The sequence below is a fragment of the Haliaeetus leucocephalus genome, unplaced genomic scaffold, assembly GCF_000737465.1.
Source record: "Haliaeetus leucocephalus isolate CR32 unplaced genomic scaffold, Haliaeetus_leucocephalus-4.0 Scaffold218, whole genome shotgun sequence".
NCBI classification, from domain to species: domain Eukaryota; kingdom Metazoa; phylum Chordata; class Aves; order Accipitriformes; family Accipitridae; genus Haliaeetus; species Haliaeetus leucocephalus.
Window position 1 is genome coordinate 430,811 of NW_010972654.1, and position 13,506 is coordinate 444,316.

Below are 13,506 nucleotides of genomic sequence, written 5' to 3' on the forward strand. Positions count from 1 at the left end.
GGCGCCATGCACAGAGCCGGCAGCCCCTGCCACCCCAGTTGGTGCCCCCCACCCGCGGCACTCACCTCTCGAACTCGGCCCGCAGCAGCTTCTCCCGCTCCAGGACGGCCACGTGCAGCTTGCCCCATTCCTTCTCCACGTCCAGCGGGTGGTACCCGGGGGGCACCTTCAGCTGCCCGGACTGCACAGCGCCCTGCATCCCCCCCCAGGTTCATCAGATCGCCGGCCCCGGGACCCCCAGCAGCCAGCGGGGGGGAGCAGCCCCAGCCGTGGGTGCCACATCTCAGTTGCTCCGTGCCGGAGGCAAAGCCTCGTGGGAGCCATGAGATGGGAGAGGCACGGGACAGCCTCCGCCCCAGCAGGGACGTGGCAGGGGTGTGCTGAGTGCTGCCGCAAGACCCCCAGCGTCCCAGGACCCCCGGCATCCTGGGACCCCCAGTCCCCCAGAACAAGCTGGTGCCCAGGATCCCAGACCCCTGGAACTCCCAGCCCCTTGGGACCCCCAGAGCCCCGGGACCCCTGGCCCCTCAGGATCATACCCCTGCCCTGAGAACCCCAGTGCCTCAGGACCCTGGCCCCCCAGGACCCACAGCCCCCCAGGCACGGCCGGCGGCGGGTGCCGCTCACCTCCAGGGACTGGAAGATGGCCTTGGAGCGGTTCTTGTCGGCCTCTTTGGCCGGGAGCTCCGTCTCCTTGAACTTCAGGAACTGGCGCCAGAGGATCTGCCAAGAGGGGGGCCGCTAAGGTGGGTTGCATGGACCCCCGGGCGCCGCGACCCCCTGGTCAGGCAAATCCCCCCCCACCACCACCATTTTGCATGCGTGTAGAGCCGGTGGGAAGGAAGGGGCCGGGCGGGGAGCTTGTGTTTGCCACTGGTGACTCACCATGAGCCTGGAAAGAGTGAGTCAGTGGGGCCCTCCCTGCCTGGGGTGCCCCGGCTCTGCCACGGCACAGCCGCCCGCTCCCCGGTGCCTCCTGGCCAGCACCGGCACCGAGCCCCCCGCTGCCCCACAGCACCCCAGGGCCAGGCTGCACAGACCCAGCTGGGGCTGGGACCGGCGGCGGGCTCAGAGACAGGCAGTGCCGTGGCCATGGCCGGATCTCCCCATTCCCTGCGGAGCCGCGCAACCCCGAGGCTGGCGTGAGCCTGCAGTGCAGCAGGGCTGGGTGAGTGCCGGCCCAGGGTTGCCTGCACTGAGAGGACTCGCCCCGGCATGAGCCAGCCCACGGCCAGGTCGCCAGCCAGCTGGGCCACCGCCAAGCACCTCCCCAGGCACCGGCACGGCTCACCGGAGCCTTTCATCCCCCTGCCAGTGCCAGGGCACCGTCCCGGCTCCCTCACCTCGATCTCCTCGTAGCTGGCGGGGAAGCGGCGCTCCTCGAAGAGGACGGTGTGCTGGCGGATCCACTGCAGCAGCAGTGTCACCACCTCGTAGTACTCCTGCCAGCGCAGCTGCAGCTCCTGGGTGGAGGGAGGCACGTGGGGATGGGCACCCGCTGCGGGGGGAGGCGGACGCCCCCCGGCCCCCAGACTTACGTTGGCCTTGACGCCATCCTGCACCTCGGGCACGCGGGGCATGGCGTCGTAGAGGGAGGAGACGTAGGTGATGATGGACTTCTCATCCGGCTGGGGCACATCCACGTCTGGGGAGAAGGAGGACAGTTGGGCGGGGGGATGCGGGACCCCGGGGTGGAGAGGGATGGGGGCTCTGCGGGGTGGCCCCCCACCCCCCCAGGACGCCATCCCCTCGCAGACGGGTGCCCCTGCCCATACCTTCAGGGTCCAGCAGGCGCGTCACCCCCAGGTCCCGCTCGGCCACGGTGAAAGCCTGGTCCAGGTTCTCCAGGTTGCTCTGGCGGTACACCCGGTTCATGTCGATCAGCATGGGCCTGCGGGCAGCGGGAACGGGTCAGCGGGGGTCCCGCCGGGGACCACGCAGTAGCTGGCAGCAGGGTCCGTGCCGGCGGCCGCTCTCCCGCGATGCCTGGCAGACGGCCGGGCCGGAGGCCACAGGCAGCGCCCTCCACCCGCCCTGCCCCACGGCGCAGGTTTCCAGCAGGCGTGGGTGCCGGTTGTTTGGAAAAACCCCAGGGACAGCGGGTCCACCCCCCCAGGGGCTGCCTGCACCTCTGCCGAGCCACCCAAACACCCTGCACACCCATGCCACGTGCCGGCGAGACCCCACACCCGGCCCAAGGGCACCGGGAGCCGGGGCCACCCCAACGGCCCCGAGCACGGATCCCGGAGCAGGCAGACCCCCCAGTCCCACCGTGGGGCAGGTGGCAGCCCCGGCCCCCCCAGCCCAGGGGGGGGTCCCAGCCCCCGGCCCAGCCCAGTGCCTACAGCTCCCTGAGGCGCAGGCTGTGCTGGATGGAGTAGAAGGAGCCGCTGATGCCGGGGGCCGCCGGGCACTCGGGGACGTCTTCACAGACCATCACCACGCCGTCCTCCGCCCCCGGCAGAGCCCGCGCCGAGCTCCCCGTGCCACGGCGCTGTGGCTGCTTCCTGGCCTGATGCCGCCTGCTCCGCTCCATGGCGGGACTGAGCTCAGTGCAGCGGTTGGTGAGCTCCTGCCGCGGCGGCGGCTTGGTGCGGAGTGCAGCACGGCTCGGCGCGGCGCGGCACGGCACGGGTGCCTCCTCCCACCCTGCACGGGTGCGGCACGCCTGCACATACTTGCGTTCCCCAAAGGTGCGCGGCGGCCCCGGCAGGGCCCGCAGGGGCCTGTCTGCCTGCGCCCCGGCACGCTGCGGAGGGCACGGCGCCCACTGCCCGGGGGGGTCAGCGCCCGCCTGCCCACGCAGGCAGCGGGTCGGCAGGTCGGGTGGGAGCGTGGGAAGGTGGCTAAACCACATGGCTCCCCGTGCCACCACGGCACTGCCGGCACAGGCCGATGAGCTGAGACTTGTCGGGAGCACGTGCCTGCGTCACCCCAAAGCGGGATCGGCGCAGCTGGCCCCGCCGGCAGCCGGTCCCAGCCAGCACGCGCCTGCCCCACGCATGGCATCACCCTGCACCCCCGGCTGCTGCAAGGGGCGAAATCCTGCCAGTGCCGGAGCCGGGTCCTCCGCAGCCCCGGGGGCTGCTCTCCCCACCACGGGGGCTGGGAGCCCCTGCTCACCCAGGAGCCCGAGCCAGGGGACGGTTGTGCCAAGGGAGGCTCCGCACCGCAGGGACAGGGCTGGGGGTGCCGGGTCCCTGCCAGGCAGATGGGAGCTCTGTGCCCGCAGGCAGGTATGGTGCTGCCCAACCTGGCCAGCTCGGCACGCTGCCCCGACATGCAGCAGCCAGAAGCCGACCTGGCTCCGCTCCACCTACTTGTGCCGGTGGATGATGGCATTGAAGAGGCGCCCGTCTCGCCAGCTGGTGGTGAAGTTGTCACAGCGCAGGCCCTGGTAATCCTCCACCATCCGCTGGGACCAGAGCAGCAGCTTCTCCTTGGCTGTCATGTCCTCTGACTGTCCCGTCACCTGGATGTCCGAAATCTGCCGGGACAAGGGGGGGTTACGCCAGCCCATCAGCCAGCTCCCACCGCGCACGGGCGCGCTTGCTCCGTGGCGGCTGTCTCCTACCCCACTGCAGCCTCCAGCAGCGATGCTCCAGCCCCACCACCACCCTGTTCCTGCCCCACGTGGGGGACCAAACCAGCACCGGGGACCCCCCCAGTTGCTGCAGACCCCCAGCCTCCCGGCACCGCTGGCACCACCCTCAGCCCCACCATTGCCACATTCTCCCCAGGCCGGGCACGGCGCATGGGCACAGCCGGGTGCCAGTGGAGCCCCACGGTGGGCATGGGGCCAGTGCCATGCCGGGCTCTGGGCTCACCTGGAAGTGGAGGATGATGGTCCAGATGAGCCCCAGCGTCAGCTTGGGGTTGCCGTCAGCAATGTCATCGTTGCGGATGTTGACCAGCTTCACCTGCGAGGCCAAGGCACGCGGTGGCTGCAGGGAGGGCGAGGAGCGCACCCCAGCCCTGGGGGTCCCCGGGGGGGTCCCGCCAGCCCGCCAGCCCCGCGACCCCCCCCTCACCTGCCGATGCTTCAGGTAGTTGAGGGCGATCTGCACGTTCTGCAGCTTGTGGAAGCGCATCCTGCCCTTCTCCCGGGGCTGTGGGGAGAGTGGGGGGCGATGAGCCGCGGCCCTCGCCGGGCACATCCCACTGCCCCCGGCTCACCCGCGCGTGCAAGGGATGCTGGGCACCGAGCACCACGGCCCACCCCGTGCACCGGCTCAGCCCTTCCCGGTGCCACACATGCCGATGCCACACGCCCTCCGCACTTTGTCCCCATGCCGCCATCGGGGAGGGGACGTTCCCCGCCTCTCCCACCACAAAGCTGCCAGCCGGGGCCAGCCCAGCCCAAACTGCCCCCAGCCCTGGCGCGGCCACGACGCCTGCGTAGCACCAGGGCCACCGGCTGCCGTGCCAAGAGAAGCCAAGCGCCAGGCACGGTGCGAGAGCAGCGCCCGCTGCACCCCTGCGCGGCAGCCCTGCTCCCCGTGGCGTCCGTCCCGGGGGCCCAGTGACTCCCCACGCCGCCTCGCTGAGCCCAAAACGCCACAGCTGCCTGTGCCAGCAGGGCAGGCAAGAGGAACGCAGGTGCCGGGCACCCCATTGCCACAGGGAGCTGGTGCTGGGACCAGGGCCTGGGTCCCCCGCAATGCACGTGGGCATCACAGCTGCTGCCCAGGGCAGCTCTGCCGAGCCGGTCCCAGCCAAGGTGCCGCCGCACCGCCATGCAGGAGGCAGTGGGCAGCGCGGACCCACCAGGAAATCCTCTGCCCGTCCCGTGGGGCTGCGGGCAGGAAGTGCTGCTGGACCAAACAATGGCAAGCGCAGCCGGCCTCACCGCCGGATCCTGCACCCGCGCTTCCTCGGCCATGCAGCAGCACCGGCCCCACGGTGTGGGCACAGCCAGCCCCACAGCGTGGGCACAGTCCAGCCCTGCTCTGCCCCTGCCTGTGGCATCCCGGCAGCACCGCTCGTCCTGCCCTCGCCAGCTCCTTGCAGCCCGTCCTGCCCGCGCAGATGCAGCAGGGCCGTGCTGGAGGCAGCACAGAGCTCGCCGGCACGCTCCGGTCTCGCCCCACGGCAGGGACCAGGCACCACCGTGCTGGGTGACCACCCCAGCAGGAACGCCCCCACCCCTGCGGGTCCCCAGTGGGGGTCCCCTGGGCAGCCCCCACGGGCAGATCCTGCCTAGACAGACCCCCTGTACGTGCCGGCCCCGTGGCAAGGCCTGACGCTCCACCGGCAGCGGCTGTGCCTGGCCTCGGCTGCTGGAAGGGCTGGGGAGCCCCTGAGCCCCCCACATGCCACTCAGTGATGGACCACGGTCTCTTCTGCCCACAGCCACGGGGCACAAGGGAAACACAGCCAGTCGGGGCAGGGTCCAGCCCCGGCGGGAGAGCCGGGGGTGTCAGCGGCCGCAACGCCATCCCCCTCGCCGGGTGCCCCGGGACCTCTAGCAGTCCCGAGGAGCTGTGGGGCCAGGTAGCACGTCTTGCCGCAGTGCCAGGAGCCGCAGCCCTGCTCTGGCCCCGTGCGAGTCCCAGCCCCATGGCACTGCTCCCGGTGATGCCGCGCTCCTATCTCACCGCTGCAGGCAAGGCCCGGCCCAGGGAAACCCGCCCTAGCCGGCACTTGGGCTCAAACGCCCGGTTGACCCCGCTGCCAGAGCGCCCTGGGGTGCTGACGCGCCTCCCCCCGGCACAGCATGCGGCGGCGCTTCTCCTCCATACCCGCACCAGGATGGTGCGGCCACGCCGGTGGCGGAGCATCTCCCGGTCGCGGCGGCGGGTGCTTGCCACGCGGGGCCATGCGGAGAGCAAACGGCAGAACCACTCACCAACCGCAAGTTCCTGATCACGTCGCGCTCCCTCGGCTGCCCGGCCAGAGCAGTGCAAAGAGAGGAAGGAGGCAAAGGCCGGAGGGGGACGGTCAGGGCAGACCCGCCGACAGGAGCCCAGCGCGGAGAAGCAGAGAGTTCACCAAAGCAAAGAGACGTCCGGGCGTTAGAGGCTGCGGTGGGGCTGGGGGAGCTGCGGGATGGAGGGGGGCGGCCGCGCCGGCGAGGCTCGGGGAGCTCCGGCACAGTGCCGGGCAGCTCTCCGGGATGGGATGGAACGCAGGGAAGAGGCCAAGCGGGAGAAGGGTAGGAGGCAGATGCAGGAAGCAGAGGATGGGATGGCCGGCAGCCGGAGGGTCCCGGCACGCGGAGCCGGTGCAGGGGAGTGGGGCGGCAGCGGTGCGGCAGCGGGATCGGCGCGGGACCTACCAGTGTGTCCCCCGAGAGCACCTCCAGCAGTGAGATGAGGTTGTGTCCATCCCGCAGGTCCTCGTAGAGGTCGTTGACGTGACGCTGCGCCTGTGGGGATGGGGATGGCATTACGGGGGTGCCAGGGGGGGCAGCCGAGCCCTGCAGAGCCCCAGCATCCCCCCCGCTCTGTTGTTCCCCCCTGCCCCACGCCAGCCAGCACCAAAATGGGGCAGCCGGGATGGGAGCCCAGTGACCCCCCCCTACGTGCAGCAGGCATTCACACGTGTCCCCAAGCACAGCCTGGTGACCCCAACCCTGTGTCCCTGCTGCCAGCACACACCAGCATCTCCCCCCCATGCCCTGTGGACCAGCAGCCGGGCTGGGTCCGGCATCACTCTGCCACATGCGGGGACCCGCTGCCCACCATGCCAGCGGCCATGGGGTCTGGCCCCAGCGTGGGGAGGGGAAGGTGTGAGAAGAAAAAGAGCGTGGTTGGGGCAGCCAGAGAGGGAGAGACCTACCTCTGCTCGCCAGTGCTGCGCGGGGAGAGGTAGAGAGAAGAGAGAGAGATTAGGAGAGGCAGCAGAGAGGAGGCAGCCCCAGGGTGGGCAGGGGGCGGCCCGGACCTGCCCTGGGCGACGGCACCCCACGGCAGCACCGATGCCGCGGGACCAATGCCACAGGGTCGGGCACCCGGCATGCAGGGACACATCCACACGCGGGGGCTGGGGAGATGTCTTGGCACGTGCCAGGCGCTGACGTGGGGCTCTGCCCGCTGTGCGGCAGGGACAGGCACCGGCACGCCGGCGGGGCCCTGGCGGGGTTCATCTGGGCACGTGGCGCGGGCAGCATGGGGAAGGAGCGGGGAGAGGGGAACGGCTGGAGACGGGAGAGCAGGATGGGACGGGAGGGAGCGGGGCAGGCGCTGCCAAGCGCAGGCAGCGCGGTGGGCACGGCTCCCCCCAGGCAGGCAGGAAGGGCGCGGGCACCCTTGTACCCAAAGGAAGTCGCGGCGGTGCCAGGGCAGAGAGGGCGACTGGCAGAGCTGCCAGGCTCCGCGGCATCAAAGCCTGCAAAAGGTCCCCTCGTGCCTGGGGCTAGAGCACCATCCCCTCCCGGAGCTGGCACGGCACGCATGGGAGGGGGCGGCCAGCAGCTCCCGGCTTGGCCCGATGCCTGGCACGGCCATGGGACGGCACAGCCGGGCAGGGGAAGCGAGGAGGCAGGGCAGGCAGCTCCTGCCTGCAAGGGCCGCTGGCGCTGCCCCCAGCCCCAGAGCCCCCCATGGAGGCAGCCGAGCGGCCTCAACCGCTGCCCGTCTGCTGCCGAGGCGGCAGGAGCACCAGCACAGGTAGCCGGGAGAGGCTGTGCCAGCACAGCGCTGCCAGGGGCCTCCGCTGCCCACATCCTGGGATGCTCTGCCGTGCTGGCACGGCGGGGACGCAGCTGGGGATGATCTGGTGCCAGGTGCTGCCGCCGGCACAGCCGGGGACTTTCCACTGGGACAGCTGGGGTTCTGCAGAAGGCGGCGCGTGCCCGTACCTTGATGAGGTGCTTGTTGACCCATTTGGTGAAGGTTTTCTTCTGGACCCGGTCTCGCTCATCTGCAAGAGAGGAGAGGGCAGGGTGAGGGGGGGAACACAGGGGTTCCCAGCGCAGCGGTGCTGCCGGCAAGAACCGGGCCCCACCGGCGGCATGGCTGGCGGGAGCGCCGGCGGAGGAAGCGATGAGCCAACCGCTCTGGGGAGCCGCAGTGAGTCACGGGGCGTGCAAGGGGAAGGAAACAGTTAATGTGGATCGGCCCCTGCGTGCCTGCACCACCGCAGCCCAGCAATGCTGAGCAATGCCTGCAAGAAGCAATGCCTGGAGCAGGGAGGGGGGGGGAGGCTGCTCAGCCCTGCCCTGAGCCCACCCCCCGCCACTGAACCACAGCGGGGAGACCAGGGAGCCGCTCCAGCACAGCCCCAGGCGCTGTGTGCATGGCCTAGTGGGACGTGTGGGGGATTGGGGCGAGCCCACGGGGTGTCTGCACCCCCAGGCGCGGCATGTTCACCCCCAGTGGGATGTGGAGGGGATCAGGATGAGCCCACAGGGTGTCTGTACCCCCAGGCGCGGCATGTTCACCCCCAGTGGGATGTGGAGGGGATCAGGATGAGCCCACAGGGTGTCTGTACCCCCAGGCACAGCATGCTCACTCCCAGTGGGATGTGGAGGGGATCAGGATGAGCCCATGGGGCGTCTGCCCCGGCACAGCCCCAGGCACAGCATGCTCACCCCAAGTGGGATGTGTAGGGGATCGGGACGAGCCCACGGGGTATCTGCCCCGGCACAGCCCAGGCGCTGCCTGCCCAGCCCCAGCCGTAGCTGCAGGAGCCGTGGGGCACAGATGCTGCTCCCAGCCGCCCCAGCGCTGCTCTGCGGGGTGGGGACAGGCCCGGGGGCTGCTCAGCCCCGTCCCTGGGGCGGCTTCTCCGGGGGCACCCGCAGGGACCCCCTCCAGGATCCATCACTCGGAGCCAGCAGCTCTCCCTTCTGCTCCCACGGGCAGCGGCAGGCAGAGCCCCGGGACTCCCCGCGGGGCTGCCCACACTGCAGGCAGGGTGTCCCCGGCGGGCAGGCAGAGCCATGGGGCCTGTGACTCACGGGCACTCCCTGTCCACTGCCCTGTCATTAGGGGATGGGATGGCGACGGCTGACGCACCGGGGCTGGGCACCTGGGCTGGCACTGCCCGCAGCCAGGCGGCCCCACACCGCAGCCCCCCCCCGCCGACGAGCACCCATCCCGTGCACCCCACTAACGAGCACCCATCTCACCCATGCCCGCTCCCCATCGGGGGCAGCTCGCCCTCCTCGCCCCGCTCCCCCCCCAAGACCCCGAGCATTGCTGCCGAACCCAGGACAGCCGGTGCCATGCTCAGCCCGGCACCGAGGAGGGTTTGGTGGCAGGAGGGGACACCCCGAGGTGTGTGGGGCGATGCCACTGCCCCTCCGCAACACCCCCTCTGCCCACGCCACGGCGATCCGGCGGGGCCAGGATGGCGCATGCCAGGTCTTGCCCCGCCGGAGCGTGCCGGGATCTGCCCATGCAGCACCCAGCGCCCCATGGCCGGTGCCCAGCCCACACCCACCCTTCCCAGGTGAGCGCACCGGTACCCGGGGACACCGGACACCGCGTCCCCACCGGACTCATGGGCGGCTCGGTAGCAAGGCCAGGGCGTGACGGGCAGGGAAGCAATGGCCGGGGAGTGGCAGCGGTGTGGGAGGAAGGAAGGAAACGTGGGGCATGCTCGCCCGGTGGGTACGTGCGCACCGAGGTGGGAGCGTTCCCACACCGTCTGCCCCGGCAGGACCCGCACCCAAAGAATCCTCGACACCCAGGTGAGCCGCGGCTGTCGGCGCCCACCCCACGGCATTGCCGAGGGATGGGCCGTGGCCATGCTGCAGGCAGGACAGGCAGGGCGTGGGAGGAAGTGTTCGTGCCTGCAGGCAGCACTGACACGGCGTGGATGGGGACAGGCGCCGGTGTGGGACACGGGGACCCCGCACCCCGACTGCCTGGCCGTGGGGGGCTGCTGGTCCTGGTCCCAACAACCAGCTCTGGCCCCACGGTGCTGCCTCATAGCCTGCCCTGGGGGACACCGCCCCAATGTGGGGGTCTGCCCCATAGCCTGCCCAGGGGACACCACCCCAGCGTGGGGGTCCGCCCTGGCGCGGGGTGCAGGGACCAGCCCCCCATTCTGCCGGACAGGGCCCACGCCGCTGCGACGGCAGGGTGGTCGCACGGAGGGCAGCTGCCGCGCCCCATGCCATTGCCCCTGCTGCAGGGTCCCGCTACCTTTCTTGCCCTCGGAGGCCCTCAGCACGGCCAGGTAGAGGTTGTCCTCTGAGCCCGTCCTCTGTCCTGCAGCCAGACCTTCCTCCTGGCTGCGCAGTCGCTGCCGGGACATGGTGGCCGCCGCCGCTGCCCGCGCTGAGCACCGACGCAGCTCGGTTCGCCTCCCGCTCTGCCCCTGCTGCCAGCCCGGTCCCTGCCGACACCTCCCTCCCACCGAGGTGTGGGGCGGCCCCAGGGAGGAGACTGGGGTTCCCCTCCCTCCCTCCCCACGCCCGGGCACGGATCCTGCCCACAGGAAACCTCCCCAGCCCATGACTGCTTAACCGTTTCCTCCCCACGCCCCGGGAGCCACGGGGGATGGGGCAGGGACCCCACGCGCCCCCCCAGGGGGACCCCCGCAGTGCACCCTGGGGCCTCGGGACCCCCAGGTCTGCAAGCCCGGGGCGGTTGGGACCCCCAGACCCATGCCCCGGAGCTGCAGGACTCCTGGTCTCCCCACCCTGAGGCCTTGGGACCCCCAGGTCTGCAAGCCCGGGGGGGGGGTTGGGACCCCCAGTCCCGATGCCTGGGGTACTCAGAAACCCCCAGCCCCGTGCCCCGGAGCTGCTGGACTCCTGGTCCCCCCACCCCGGGGTCTCAGGACCCCCAGGTTTCCAAGCCCAGGAGGCTCAGGACCCCCAGGATCACAAGCTCGGGACATCCCATCCCACTGCCCAGGGTCCTCAGGACACTCCTGTCCCCATGCTCAGGGGCCACAGCCCCCCAGTCCCCCGGTTGGGACCTCCAAGAGCCCCCAGGCCCTCTCCCCAGGGGTCTTGACACCACTCGGTTCCAAAGTTCAGGGTCCTCAGGACCCCCAGCCCCATGCCCCGGAGCTGTAGGACCCACGGTCCCCACAGTCTGGGGGCTCAGGACCCCCAGGTTTGCAAGCCCTGCTCCCAAGTCCCACATTCGGGGGGCTCAGAGCCCCAGTGCCCCTCCCGGGGGGTTCGGGTTCCCAATCCCCAGGGCTGCAGGACCCCCAGGCCGGGGAGGGGGGCTGAGACCCACAGACCCCCTAGGCGGGGAGGTGCCGTCCCCACACCCACGCCGGCTCGGGGGGCCAAGCCCAGCCAAGCTCCTCCCCCCCCGCCGGCGCTGCCGGCGACGCATTCCGGGCGCTCCTGTGCCGCCTCCGGCACAGCCAGGCCCACGCCTCCCGCCAGCGGGTCTGCTCCCGGCCGAGCACCCCGGAAGAGCACCCAAGGTCCCCGGCGCCTCGCCCCCCCCCACCCCTGCGTCCCACGGGCACCTACGGGGTGCTCGCATGGGACGGGGGCACAAGCGATGCCAGGAGGAATCCCCCTCCTCAGGGATCCACTGCGGAGCAACTCCTGCCGCACGGCCGTCAGGCGTGTGCCATGCTCACCGGTGACTCCGCCGGCTTTGGGGACCGCCGGAAGGATTCAGGGTTCGCACCCCACCGCCTGCCACGTCCCACCTGGGACCGTGCAGGACCCAGCCCGGCCACGCGTCCCTCCTTGGGGAGCCCAGCTCCAGGGACCCCTGAGCAGGAGGGGTGGCAGAGGGTGGGAGCCCACGGCCGCTCTGCTCCCTGCCCTCCACACCCCGCCGCTTGGGGATCTCGGGGTGCCACGGGGACTTCGGGGTGGCAGGGGGCCGGCAGCCCTGCTGTGGCACCCGCGGCAGCCATGTCATCCACCGCAGGGGTGCAGGCAGCAAGGGGAAAGTGCAGCCGCAGGCACCCTGAGCACTGCCAGCCTGGTGCGGCCCCGGCACGGAGGCCAGCGCCCACATCCTGCACACGCAGCGCCGGTGCCAATGCCAGCACCGGCGGGCACAGCCCGACCCTTGTGTGGAGTCCAAGGGACATGGGGGCCAGCACATCGTCCCGTCATGACTCACGGCCCGACCGGCGCGCCCTGCCCGAGGCGCCGGCACGGCGAGCGGCGCCACGGGGAGCACCCACCGACACCCACCTCCGCCAGCAGCGGGGACTGCTGAGGGCTCAGCCCTGCCCAGCCTCGGCTGTGCCGGCAGCGAGCAGCCGTGTGGGAGCCGGGCACGGGGCCGCAGAGCTGGGTGGCACGGGGGGGCTGGCAGGGTTTGGGGTGCACGGCGAGGCTGGGGCAGAGGGTGTCCTGCTCCCCAGGCATGGGGTGCTGACGCCGCAGCCCCTCTCAGGTTTGCGAGACCCCCCCTCGCTCCCGTGCCCCTTTGCCAGGGACGGCGCTGGCAGAAGCCACCGTGCAGCAGTGGGAGCGTGGCCCAGGGGTCCGGGATCCCCCCCGGCAGCTGGGTGGCAAGGCAGGGCCAGCGGGAGGGCTGGGTTGCAGGCAGAGGCTACCCGCTGCCGGGAAGGAGGCAGCCCGGCACAGGCAGCGCCGCTCTGCCGGCCCGCTGCCCGCTGGGGCAGGGCCAGGGCGGCCGCTGAGGAATGCGGGCGGCAACAGGCTCCGCACGCACATTTTCCACCGAGAGCACATCTGGCGCAGAGCACATCTGGTGCGTGGAGCCACTGCAGCGCCGGGAGCCCGGCTGACGCCAGCACGCGTCAGAGGGTAGGGACATACCGGAGCTACAGCTCACCGCGCTGCAGCCAGCACGTGGGCACCGGGACAAGGGGCGACGGCATCACCGATGGGGCGGGGGAGAGGGGCCAGGGCAACAGCACTAACAGGGTGGGAATGCACGGTGGCACCTCATGCTCCTCTACCTGCGCCCGGGCACTGGCACGGCCGGGGACGGGGCTGGCACCACGCTCACACGCTGCCGGCTGAGCCGCTCCGCCTCCTTCTACACAGACGTGCCATACTGGTGCTGGCTCCGGAGGGATCCGGACAGCGCAGCCAAGAACTCTCCCTGCTGCAGCGGTGAACCCTGAGGGCCATGACAGCTGCCGGCACCGCTCCCACCGTGGCACCCTCCAGCACGACACCAGCAGCCCGGGCACCGCGTGGCGGCAGAGCAGCGAGACCCAAGCGGCGCAGGCTGCCGGCGAGGGCCGGACAGGAGGCAGGAGGCACCACCGGCTCCGGCACGCCCCGGCACAGCCAGCACTTCCCAGGGCAAGGCAACGGGGTGGACCCCCCCCACCCGTGCTCGGTCACGCAACGGCCGCCAGCGTCCCCCCACCGCTGCCGCCTGCCCCTGCTCATGGCGTCGGCACCCGCGTCCCCAAGCCGGTGACAGCCCCGCAGCCTCGCACTGGCCCCACCCGAGTCCCCGGGGCTGCCGCAGCTCCTGGCGGAGCCGAGCCGGACCCCAGCCAGCATCCCTGGGGACAGCCACCGCCCTCGGCACAGGGACACGGGCTCCTCTCCCTGATGCCGATGCCGCCGCAGGCAGGAGGCACCTGGGGCCCGCGGGCAGGCCGGCGGGCAGCGTGGGAGGGGACGCGGCAGGCGGCGGC

The 13,506-nt window shown here is 71.7% G+C and overlaps 1 protein-coding gene across 4 annotated transcripts in view; it reads right to left on the reverse strand.

Moving 5' to 3' along the window:
- LOC104831303 (plectin-like) overlaps positions 1-13,506 on the reverse strand; it is a 59,196-nt gene that overhangs the window by 22,794 nt on the left and 22,896 nt on the right. For 2 of the 4 annotated variants that reach the window (XM_010566790.1, XM_010566789.1), the window contains exons 2-11: positions 7,802-7,863; positions 6,278-6,367; positions 4,032-4,109; positions 3,828-3,920; positions 3,321-3,487; positions 1,776-1,891; positions 1,539-1,645; positions 1,344-1,463; positions 628-723; positions 66-193 (exon numbers count right to left, since the gene is read on the reverse strand). In XM_010566790.1, the coding sequence (XP_010565092.1) occupies positions 66-193; positions 628-723; positions 1,344-1,463; positions 1,539-1,645; positions 1,776-1,891; positions 3,321-3,487; positions 3,828-3,920; positions 4,032-4,109; positions 6,278-6,367; positions 7,802-7,863 (1,057 nt within the window). Of the gene's footprint in view, positions 1-65; positions 194-627; positions 724-1,343; positions 1,464-1,538; positions 1,646-1,775; positions 1,892-3,320; positions 3,488-3,827; positions 3,921-4,031; positions 4,110-5,848; positions 5,927-6,277; positions 6,368-7,801; positions 7,864-10,094; positions 10,207-13,506 lie in introns of those variants that run through there. The other 2 variants (XM_010566791.1, XM_010566792.1) reach the window with 2 other exon arrangements.